General features: G+C 44.0%; 1 protein-coding gene across 1 annotated transcript; it reads left to right on the top strand.

Moving 5' to 3' along the window:
• The first annotated feature begins 927 nt into the window (after positions 1 to 927).
• Positions 928 to 6,435, top strand: ZNHIT3 (zinc finger HIT-type containing 3). The gene is made up of 5 exons (XM_025919076.2): positions 928 to 1,069; positions 1,198 to 1,229; positions 2,936 to 3,019; positions 4,259 to 4,339; positions 5,813 to 6,435. Exons 1-5 carry the CDS (start codon positions 984 to 986, stop codon positions 5,992 to 5,994), a joined length of 465 nt encoding a protein of 154 aa, XP_025774861.2. The 5' UTR covers positions 928 to 983; the 3' UTR covers positions 5,995 to 6,435.
• The last annotated feature ends 6,107 nt before the right edge of the window (positions 6,436 to 12,542 follow it).

Raw genomic sequence — 12,542 nt, 5'->3', positions numbered from 1 at the left:
TTCAAGGAGACATAGGCTGTCAATAAAACACGATCATCTATTCCCAAAGCCTGAGGTGCCATTCAAGGCCCATCACAGTTTACCTATCCAGACTTATTAGGCCAGGTCCCCATCTTTGGGCCAGACCTTACTCATCTGTTCCCTGACCAAGATATCCCACGCAGGGCTGTGACTTGGGTGAGTCAAGTGAAGAGTGTATGTTGTGAAATTTGAAGAGGCACTCTCTCAGGGCTGTGCAAGTGCAGGCTAGCACCGGCAGGACCCTAAGACAGAGTCTCTTCTCTTTCACCTCTCTCTCCTGCCTTAGGTCTAAGCTTTGAACTCCCAGAGGGAAGAGGCTGTGGCTGCTACTGCCTGGGTGTCCCCAACCCAGCCTGTGGGCAGTGCAGTGCTGTCACTTGGAGCTCAATAAACATTTGGCAGTTGTCAAGTCTCATCTTTCTTCCCTGAGAGAAAAAGGGCCTATGCTGGGAAAAGCACATGTACGTCACTCGATCTAACCGATGTATCTAATTGGCCAGGGTCTGGACTTCTCATTTGCTAGACATAAGCAAATAAGATGTGGGGGGCCGGGGTGGGGGTGAGAACCCAGTGCCCTTGCAAGATTCAGAAAGTCCAAGCCAGAAGGTAAAGGACATTTAGTCCCACGTATTCTTTTTACATGTGGGGCAACAGAGCTGGAGAGTGACAGTGACTTGCCCTTAGGGACAGGACAGGGATACATAACAAGTTCTCCAACGACAACTGTGACTTAATCCTGGAAGCCAAAGCTGCTACTGGATGCGCATCGAGTATATCGACTGTCTACTTATCAGGACTGGAGCAATGAGCAGGATCGATCCATTGCTTTTGACTGCCAGCAAGTGCTGCTCGCCGATTGGTCTGGGTTAAGGAAACAGAAAAAAAAAAAAAAAAGGGCGTGCACGTGGTACCCTCCGTCAGAGACTGGCCCTTGCGGGTGAGAGTGAGGCCGGGGAGCGACCATGGCGTCGCTGAATAGTAGCGCTGTCGTCTGCGTGATTTGCTTGGAGAAACCCAAATACCGCTGCCCCGCCTGCCGCGTGCCCTAGTGAGGGTGGGGGTCGTGGGGGAGGAGGCCGGGTGGGGCCTGCGGGGCGGCTCGGGGACCCGGCGGGGGCTGCGGGAGGGTCCGCGCGGCTTTCCGGGCTGACGCGGTCGTGGTCTCTGTTGTTGCAGCTGCTCTGTGGGATGTTTCCGGAAGCACAAAGGTAAGACCCCGGCGCCCCGCCTGAGCCCCCCGGCACTCCCCTAGTGCGGGCAACCCCCGTCAATCCCTGCCTCGCCCCAGGGTGAACCTCTACCTGTGAATGCTTCCTCGGGTTTCGAACAGTGAAAACTTCTGCCCTGCCTTTTCTTTTATAGACTTTTCTCTTTTCTTTCCTTCCTTCCTTCCTTCCTATTTAAATAATGGGCTACTTTGGTCTGACAGAGTCGACACTAGTAGTTTCTTCATCTTAGAATTCTGACGCAGAAGCTGCTCTTGCTGAGGTTAACGAGAACGTTTTCTTTCCTTCAAAAATGTTTTGTTAGAAACAACGAGGTAGATCTGTTTACAATAAGGAGCGATTAGTCTACATTTTAACTCCAGTTCGGGGTCTCTTCTCAGTCCTCAGGGACCCTTTGCCGCGACCGCATGCTGGGTTGACTCTTGTGTTAAAGTTCCTCATTGGTTTTTTGCCTCTCGTGTTCCCCCCTTCCAGACTCTGATTCAGAGGTCCATTTCAAGCTGCTTCCCTCCCCCTGCTGTTTTTTTTTACCCTAATGACCGTGGAGCATTTTCAAAGGAAACTTTTTGGTTCAAGATAGGAAAGAAGGAGAACCGCTTTGCTGGAAATAGGGTTGTGGAGCCGGGTTGGGTAGGCTTTGCTCTGGCTGTGCAGCCCTGGGTGGCCCAAGAATCCCTAAGGCAATCTGTGGCAATCTGGAGCTCTCAACTGTGTGGCCGGGCTGCCGCCAAGGTCTTTCCTGAAATGCACATTTGAGTAATTAACTCCCTTGTTGAACACTCCAGCCTCTCTAGGAAAGGAAGCCAGTGATTCTTAACTTGGGTATTGCTCTCCCTAGGGAGATGCACTGTTACCCTGTTTCTGTTTTACAGTAGCTGAGGAGGGTTGGGGGGCAATTCTGGCAATTGGTATTGACTCAGATAAACAGCCTGTGGTGTGTGAGACTCACACCATTAAAGACCTTTGGGTCTTGAACACCACAGTGCCCTTGATGAGAGACACTGGTCTTGGGAAGAAAGGCCAACCTCCCTTTGTGGTATTCTTTTGCTCTTCCTCCACTTGTGTGGGCCCCAGCCTCCTGCCAGGCCTGCCCTGTCAATCAACTGGTAGTTGCTCATCACCATGTGGTTGCTCCTGACCCTGTTCTTTCAGGGGTCTGGTCCAGCCATAGACCTTTCCCTCTGCCAGGAATGCTCTTTGCACCTGAAAGTGCCTCCTCTTTGTCTCCCGGCCCTCTCAGGTGATGTAAATCAGACTTTTCTCCATCTCTCCAACTGCCATCTCTAAGACTCAGCCCCTTGATGGGGGCCTGATGACTTTATCTGTGTAATTGGCACGTGGCACATGCAAATTTAGTGTCTGAAACTGCTGAGAAAATAGTTTGGTAATTGAAGTCAGTGTGCCACTTGATCTTGGTGAAAGCCCTGTGAAGTTCTGCAGAGTAAGTTGGATGGGGACAGACCCTCAGGATACACAAGGCCTGTTTCCTCCACCCTCTGCCAAGCCCAGGGTTGCTTGTTTTCTGGATACTGCCCTGTGATTTGATCCCTCATTTCCTTTGCATCCATCATCCCTACCCACATCCCTTACCCTGAACATAGTTTCCCACCTAGATGCTGGCTTGGCGGAAAGGTGCAGCCTTGTTGCTAAAGTAGAAGTGATGTGTGCCTGATTTGTGTCTCTTTCAGAGGAGTGCAACCCTGAAACTCGTCCTATTGAGAGAAAAAGATCAGCTGTTACTGCAAAAACTATAAAGCCTGCAGAAGACAAAGGTGGGTTGGTTGATTTCAAACCAGCCACCCTAGGAAAAGGTTTCAAATAAAAGAAGCTGAAAGGAAAGAGATGTGGGTTGGGGCAGGGAGTCAGGAACGATGGCTTCATTAAGGAGCAGCACCTTCCTTAGCCTGGAGCACCAGGAGTGGGGCACCTGTTATGTATTATAGAGCAGCCTGAAGGTATTGTTAAGGGCAAGAAACAAGGAGGACAGAGGCAGAGGGGATAAAGCCTGTAGCTGTGGTTTGGGGATGAGCGGGGGACCCTGCTGGTAGGATCCTTTTCCAGTCATGGCTTCAGGTTTCCCTCCATGGGCCTGGCTGGAGCTGTCAGTTCACCTGAGCTAGGCTTGGGTGGGCGACTGCCTTTGGCCTAGGTCACCTTCCTGCTGCTGGGGCTCTATGGATTTATTGTGGGATGGGCTGTCTCATCCATTTATCCACACTTCAGTATCTCCTGGGTTTCATGTACCATGCCAGTCTCTGAAAGCAGCCCCTCCTGCTGCCTGAACATTCACAGCATGGGGATAGCCTATTTCTGCCTTTTGAGAAACTTCCTTGTTGGGTTCAGGCAGTGCCAGAAATTTCTGGCCATGCTAAAAGCACAGGGCATTCGTGTTAGCAGGTTTTAAAAAAAATTTTTTTTAACGTTTTTTATTTATTTTTGAGACAGGGAGAGACAGAGCATGAACAGGGGAGGGGCAGAGAGAGGGAGACACAGAATCTGAAACAGGCTCCAGGCTCTGAGCTGTCAGCACAAAGCCCGACACGGGGCTCAAACTCACAGACTGAGAGATCATGACCTGAGCCGAAGTCGGCCGCTTAACCGACTGAGCCACCCAGGTGCCCCTGTGTTAGCAGGTTTTTATAGAACACCTAGTTTTTTGGGTCCTGACAGGGCTGGAGCCATAGTGAGGGGAGCGGGGGTGATAGGAATTGGAAAATCAGGCTCCTGTCCAGAAGACCACAGAGACACATATAATAAACAAGTATGTGAATACTAAGGTGTGCTTGTTAAAGTCACCAATTCTTTGCTTTTGCTTTCATTCCCTTTCCAAAAAGAGGAATGTTGGTACAGTTATAAGTTCCAGAAAAGTCATTTTTATTTTGTCTATACCTACTTTGTCCTGCTATTGTCACTTGTGTGCACATTTTTAATCTATTGCAGTAGTTTTTAAAATCTGGCATCTAGGTTTTGTTTCTAGTCCTAATTAGTTGATTGTGTTCTGTATTCCTCAGATGATGATGACTCTATAGCTGATTTTCTCAATAGTGATGAGGAAGAGGACAGAGTTTCTTTGCAGAATTTAAAGAATTTAGGTAAGTCTTTGCTGTGTTTACTTCTTTGTCAATTACTGATAACATTTAATCCAAAGAATAACGTGAGTTTTTGGTGATTAATAAATACAGTTGACCCTTGAACTGTGCTGGGGTTCGGCTTCACTCCCCAACTACCATGCAATGAAAATTTGTGTATAACTTTTGACTCCCCCAGAACTTAACTAATATTCTAGTGTTGACCAGAAGCCTTACCAATATAACATAGTCGATTAACATATTTTGTATGTTATATGTATTATATGCTGTCTTCTTACAATAAATGAGAGAAAAGGAAATGTTAAGAAAATCATAAGGAAGAGAAACACAGTACTGTATTTATGGGGGAAAAAATCCTTGTATATGTGGGCCTGTGCAGTTCAAGCCTGTTGTTCAGGGTCAGCTGCACTTGAGTATGGCGTGCAGAGCCCTTATGTTGCATGATTCTGTGAACACTCAGGGCTTCATTCAACACCTCCCAGCCTGCCTACAACTCTCTTGCCCTGGAATCCTACTGTTTTTGTGGGTTGACAAAATTCTCCCTCAAGGCTTGGTTCAGGTTACCTTTCCTCAGCTAAACTTCTCTTGACTTTTTGTTGTTCTCAGAAGTAAGCCCTTTTTTGCCTTCCCATCAGGCCTTGTAATACACCACTCATATTTTATAGTAATTTCTCTCTCCCACACCAATTTGTAGGGCAGGGGCCTACATTTATTCCCATGTACCCAGGGCACAGTGTATGGTCTAGCCATTAATGCAGACTGGGCAATCCCAGGATCTGATTTTTCAGAGGGATGCAGGTGTTAACAATGCCCAGCATTTGTGTAGGACTGCGCAGTCAGTCCTTATAGCAGTTCTGTTCTGTGTGTGATTAGTAGGCCAGTGTAGTTTCTAAAGATGGAAATTTTCATTGTTTCCATCTCAATGTAGGCTGACTGCTTGGTACCCATTCCCATGGTAGTGATTAGTTACACTGAGGGTGAAGCTGAGATATGAGGGTAGGTGTGAAAAGTTTTTTAAACTGCAAAGTACCATGCAGATGTGTGTGTCCGTTCATTGCTACAGATCCTGCTTTGCAAGGATCAAGTGTTTGCTTAAACAGCATTCAGAGTATGTAGTGTAACTGTCCTCACCCAGTGAGAACCTTCAGGCCTATGAAGAACAAAAACATGCCAACAGCTTAGTGCTATTATTTTTTGTATTTGTCCTGGTAAAATATTTTTTCCTAATTGAAATGGCATAAAGTTAAATTATTTACAGAGATACCAAGAACAAGAATCTGTGATAGCATTTAACTTGGAAATCCTTTGATATGCTGATCTCACCTTGTTTATGTGAAGCATTGGTTCAGTTCTTGGTTTTAAAGGTTAAGGGGGATGCAGCACTCTTGATATTTGTTGCATTAGAAACATTTAGCTTTTAGCTATCTCCATCTGTTCCCACTTGAACTCACATTGGCTTTCTTGTTCATTTTTAAGGGGAGTCTGCAGCATTAAGAAGCCTACTGCTCAATCCACACCTTAGACAGTTGATGGTCAGCCTCGATCAGGGGGATAACAAGGCAAAACTCATGAGGGCCTGCATGCAAGAACCCTTGTTTGTAGAGTTTGCTGACTGCTGTTTACGGATTGTGGAACCATCCCAGGATGAGGATTCTTAAGATGGATTATTGTGCTGCTTGCTCAGTCGTGTGCGTGGCTCTCAGAACTTGCCTGCTCCTCCTCCCAGGAGAACAGCTAGTGTGGGGTCCTGAGCAAGGGTGGTGACTTCCAGGGCATAGGCCACCTGATGTAGGGTAGGCCGCATAAGTCTTTATGTCAAAAACTGTGGCATGGATTTCGGGCAAGATGGGGGACACTCAAGGTGGCAAGCCCTTTATGGAGAGAGAACTTGACATTCAGATAGTTGTCTTTAAATGTTTTGATTTTGGTACAGGTTAGACATTACAAATGATATCTTTTGTCAAGTTTTATACCCATTTGAATTAAAACTTCCTCAGTGTTGCTAAATGAAGATGTGATTCTCTGATAAATTGCATTGTTCATCCTTAGTTCATAATTGCTTGAAATTACGTTAAATAAATCAACATATTAAATAGTAAGGTTTTCTTTTTTTTTTTAATTTTTTTTTTTATGTTTATTCATTTTTGAAAGAGAGCACAAGCAGGGGTGGGGCGGTGAGAAAGGGGGACACAGAATCTGAAGTAGGCTCCAGGCTCTGAGCTGTCAGCACCAGGGCCCAATGTGGGGCTCAAACTCATGAACCATGAGATCATGACCTGAGCCGAAGTCAGATTCTCAACTGACTGAGCTATCCAGGCACCTGAGGGTTTTGTTCTTTTTAAAGGAACTAAATGCAGATATCCCAGTTGAAATTTTAGGGTTAATTTCAAGCTGACTTGACCTGTTCTGTTTGTGGGGAATCGAAGATGCCCAAAGGTAGTAAATGTGGGAAGTTCTCTGTGGCCCTGAGGTTTCTTAGTCATGGTTTGGTAACCAACCCGTGACATCTGTCAGGGCTTGAGATGTAGATGGGAGCCCCACGCCACTGGTGGCTGCAGCAGCCCTGGATTGCGGGCGGGAGCTGTTGCTTGCTCATGTGTACTTAGAGCTGCTGTGGGAGTAGTTTGGCAGCTTGGTGTCATTCAAATGTCTTTGGCAAGGCAGCTGGCAGGAAAAGGCCTTTTGGACACAAAGCACCAAAGCACTGCCCGGCCAGGTGAGACTAGAAGGTGAGAAGAACTCACACGTGGCCCAAGCTGTGTCTTTCCAGCATAACCTGATTAAAGCCAGTAACACTATAGGGTGAAGGTTCAGGGCAGATGTCAGTATAAGACAATGGACACTTTCTGCGGTGTAACTTGATGGAGCCCTAGAGAGAGAGAGATAGCTTATCTCTGGCTTCTAGGAATGCCACCTGTATGGGTGCCTAGAGCAAATGCTAGAAATGCAGGTCGTGGACAAGTACTGGTATGGTTCAGTTAACATTCTTTTCTCATTCTGAACTAGTGGCAAAGTCCAGAGTCCAAATATTTAATTTATATTAAAATATAAAATTTCATATCCATTCTTTGTGATGCACAAGGGAGCTCTCCCCTACTAGGAGTATTTATTACCTGTCATAAAACTACTTACAACTGGAAGAACAGTTATACTTCTGTTTACATTCTGGCTAGCCTGCGTGCTGTCATGGGAGATTTTATCCAGATTACGCCCTAGAGAGTAATTCCTCTGGTATGGAAATTCACTGTTTCCTTCCTTTTGCCTTGTCAGTGTCACTTAATCTTTGCTGTGACCCCATGTAGTAGGTTGAGTATTAGCCCACGTTCCATGCTGGTTCTTTTACTCTGACTGCCCATACTATAAAAACAGAACTCTTGGACGACTGACTTACCTGCTTGTTATTTGCTCCACTGGAACAGGAGATAAACCAAGTGATAATTTAAGGAAAATATGCTAAATCCAGTGCTATTTGAGGGAATAAGCTGTCATCAAAACCCAAATCTTTAAAAAGTGGGACAAATTCAATGAAGATTCAGAGGAGATGCCAGAAGACTTGGGCAGTTTTTAAAAAGTGAAAGGGTTCTGGAAAATTCCTAATTGTAATGATGGTAACAGCCCAGACCTGCAGCTAGCTGGGAATCTCAGGTTTCTGATTTCCTGAGCAGGGTCAGGATGGCTCTGGTCCCAGCATTAGTCCTGTTCCCACTGTGGACTCCTGGGCTTTGCTCCCTGCCTTCTATAAGATATGAGGGACCCAGAGCCATGGTGGGCAGGACTGCCATCCTGTCACACAGCTTACCTGAGGCAGCACTTGGATGGATGCAACACCAGCTTGTTCTTGTGCTGTCTGGACTGTGAAGCTACTTGGGCTGGCCATGGGGAGCTGGAGGCAGGCCCAGACCACCAGCTTCCTCTGAAAGCCGCATACACCCACAGCTACATTGGCCAAGTCCAGGCCTAGGGGCCAGAGATGGATTACTGCCACCAGGAGGCTGGTCTGTGCCTGGGGCAGCAGGCGGGAGCCCATGGGAAGAGGAACTTGACACGTGTTTTTCTTCTACACCATCTAGTTCTTTAGAAGCAAGGAAGGCCATTCTGATCTTAAAAGAAGAATGCTGCTTTGTAGTGTTCAATTTATTAGCTCTCTTTTTTTTTTTTATTATATATTTTTTTATTAGCTCTCTTAAGGGAAATCAAAACTATGTTTAATAAAACAGCTTAATGAGGTAAACTGAAGGGCACCTGGCTGGTCAACAGCTGGATACCTTCAACTAGATTGGTGCCATGTGGCAGAACTTTATACCCAAAGCAACTGTACTTAGGTCTTACATGTGCTACCTTAAAACTAATAACCTTGATATCTAATTGATAGACCATAAAATTCACCTCTTTGAATAAAGTGTATAATGCTGTGGTTTTTAGTATATTCTCAGAATTGCTTATGCCACCCTTTCTGTGTCCGAACCACCCTGCAGTGTTGCTGGTATTTCGTACATGAGGAGCTTGAGGCCATCTAGTGTGTGGTGGCAGGGTCAACCTTCCACCCTAGGGCCACCTGATACCAGACTACTCACTGCCCATCCTGACTGCTGGAGTCAGATACAGACTCTCCATTTCTGCCATGTGCACTTGATGGCTGTGGCACCTGCATGCCACAGATGTGTTTCTGAGTTAACCAGGAACAAATGGCTAAAGGTTTTGCCCAGAAACAAGGAAGAAATAAATGAAATTTTGGTTAGAACTGTTAGTAGCCTGGCTCTGCAGCAACACCCAATCTGCTGAAGAAGTTTGGAATAGGTACTTTTTCAGTGAATGTCTACCTCGTGCCACTACATAGAGTAAGGAGGTAAAGTGAATACCTGAAGCAAACTTGGGTCTAAAGAACACCCATCAACTTAGTGAAATATGAACTTAGTTGAAAGATGGGTTTCTCCGCAGTGTTGCTTCACAGAGTTGAATACATGGCAGTTTGGGTTGTGATGACAGCTTATTCCCTCAAATAGCACTGGATTTAGCATTTTTCCTCAAATTATCACTTGGTTTATCTCCTATTCCAGTGGAGCAAATAACAAGCAGGTAAGTCAATGGTCCAAGAGCTCATTACACTTCTAGGCCTAGGTTTTCAAACACTTGTAACCTACTGAAACAAGATGTTAATTGAAAGATGGTCTCTACACAGTGTTGTTTCATAGAGGTTAGTATATGGCATTTTTGTTATCATTCTACGCCTAGGTTTTCAAACTTTCTAACTTAGTGAAATATGAAGTTAGTTGAAAGATGGTTTCTCCACAGTGTTGTTTCACAGAGTTGACTGGCACTTTCGTTATACTTCTAGGCCTATATTTTCAAACATTTGAACTTAGTGAAACGATGTTAGTTGAAAGACAGTTTCCACACTTGTTTCACAGAGATGACTCTATGTCACTTTCCTTATAGTTCCCCACATAGGTTTTCAGACACTTCTTAGTGAAACAAGATGTTGCTTGAAGATGGTGTTTCCACATGTTGTTTCACAGAATTGAGTATGTGGCACTTTCTTATAGTTCTTCACATGGGTTTTCAAACACTTCTGACTCAGTGAAACAAGATGTTAGTTGAAATATGGTTTTCTTCACAGTGTTGTTTCACAGGGTTCAGTATGTGTCACTTCCAGTGTACTTCTAGGCCTAGGATATCAAACACTTCTAACGTAGTGAAACAAGATGTTATCTGAAAGATGGCTTCTCCAAAGATTTGTTTTACAGATTTGACTGTATGGCACTTATACTTCCCCCACCATAGGTTTGCAAACACTTCTCAGTGAAACAAGATGTGAGTTGAAAGATGGTTTCTCCACAGTGTTGTTTCACAGACTTGAGTATATGGCACTTATAATTCCCCACATAGGTTTTCAAACACTTCTTTTTATTTTCTTAATTTTTTAAAACTATACATCCAAGTTAGCACTAATGATTTAAATGAGGAGTAGAATCCAGTGATTCATCCATCCCCTACATACAACACCCAATGTTCATCCCAACAGGTGTCCTCCTTAATGCTCCTTTCCCATTTAGCCCATCCCCCCAGTGACAACACCTCTAGAAACCCTCAGTTTGTTGTCTGTATTTAAGAGTCTTTTATGTTTTGTCTCTGTCCATGTTTTTACATTATTTTTGCTTCCCTTCCTTGTGTTCATCTGTGTTGTATCTTAAATTCCAAAAATGAGTGAAGTCATATGATACTTGTCTTTCTCTGGCTAATTTCGCTTAGCATAATACACTCTAGTTCCATTCATGTTGTTATAAATGGCAAGATTTCATTTTTTTTGATTGCCTAGTAATACTCCATTGTATATATATGCCACATCATCATTATCCATTCATCTGTCGACGGACATTTGGGCTCTTTCCATACTTAGGCTATTGCTGATAGTGCTGCTATAAAAATGGGGGGGGGGGGGCATGTGTCCCTTCGAAACAGCACACCTGTATCCCTTGGATAAATACCTAGTAGTGCAATTGCTGGGTTGTAGGGTAGTTCTATTTTTAGTTTTTTGAGGAACCTCCAGACTGTTTTCCAGAGTGGCTGCACCAGGTTGCATTCCCACCAACAATGCAAAAGAGATCCTCTTTCTCTGCATCCTTGCCAACATCTGTTGTTGCCTGAGTTGTTAATGTTAGCCATTCTGACAGGTGTGAGGTGGTATCTCATTGTGGTTTTGATTTGTATTTCCCTGATGATGAGTGATCTTGAATATTTTTTCACATGTCTGTGAGCCACAACTTCTTACTCAACACATGTCCAGATGTCTTCTTTGGAAAAGTGTCTATTCATGTCTTCTCATTTCTTCAGTGGATTATTTGTTGAGTTTGGTAAGTTCCTTATAGATTTTGGATGCTAACCCTTTATCTGATATGTCATTCACAAATATCTTTTCCCATTCTGTCAATTGCCTTTTAGTTTTGCTGGTTGTTTCCTTTACCATGCAGAAGCTTTTATCTTGATGAGGTCCCAATAGTTCATTTTTGCTGTTGTTTCCTTTGCCTCTGGAGACGCATTGAATAAGAAGTTACTGTGGCTGATGACATGATACTCTATATAGAAAACCCAAAAGATTCCACCAGAAAACTGCTAGAATTGATTCATGACTTCAGCAAAATTGCAGGATATAAAATCAACACACAGAAATCGGTTGCATTCCTATACACCAACAATGAAGTGACAGAGAAATCAAGGAATCGATCCCACTTACAGTTGCACAAAAAAACATAAAATACCTAGGAATAAATCTAACCAAAGAGGTGAAAAGTATACACTGAAAACTATAGAAAGCTTATGAAAGAAATTGAAGAAGACACACACACACACACACACACACACACACACACACACAAAGGAAAAAGATTCTATGCTCCTGGATAGGAGGAACAAATATTGTTAAAATGTTGATACTACCCAAAGCAATCTACATATTCAATGCAATCCCTATCAAAGTAACACCAGCATTCTTCGCAGAGCTAGAACAAATAATCCTAAAATTTGTATGGAACCAGAAAAGACAGAATAGCCAAAGCGATCTTGAAAAAGAAAACCAAAGCAGGAGGCATCACAATCCCAGGCTTCAAGCTATACTACAAAGCTGTAATCATCAAGACAGTATGGTACTGGCAGGAGAACAGACACTCAGATCAATGGAACAGAATAGAGAACCCAGAAATGGACCCAGAAACGTATGGCCAACTAATCTTTGACATAGCAGGAAAGAATATCCAATGGAATAAAGACAGTCTCGTCAGCAAGTGGTGTTGGGAAAACAGGACAGTGACATGTAAAAGCAGCATGAACCCAAACCACTTTTGTACACCATATACAAAACTAAACTCAAAATGGATGAAGGACCTCACTGTAAGACAGGAAGCCATCAAAATCCTCGAGGAGAAAGCAGGCAAAAACCTCTTTGATCTTGGCCCCTGCAACTTCTTAACACGTCTCTGGAGGCAAGGGAAACAACAGCAAAAAATGAACTACTGGGACCTCATCAAGATAAAAAGCTTCTGCACAGTGAAGGAAACAATCAGCAAACTAAAAGGCAACTGACAGAATGGGAGAAGATATTTGCAAATGTCATATCAGATAAAGGGTTAGTATCCAAAATTTATAAAGAACTTATCAAACTCAACACCCCAAAAACAAGTAATCCAGTAAAGAAATGGGCAAAAGACATGAA

The sequence above is a fragment of the Puma concolor genome, chromosome E1 (genome assembly GCF_028749965.1).
Source record: "Puma concolor isolate L17-30 chromosome E1, mPumCon1.1.hap2, whole genome shotgun sequence".
Classification (NCBI taxonomy): domain Eukaryota; kingdom Metazoa; phylum Chordata; class Mammalia; order Carnivora; family Felidae; genus Puma; species Puma concolor.
This window is presented reverse-complemented; position numbering and strand designations above follow the sequence as displayed.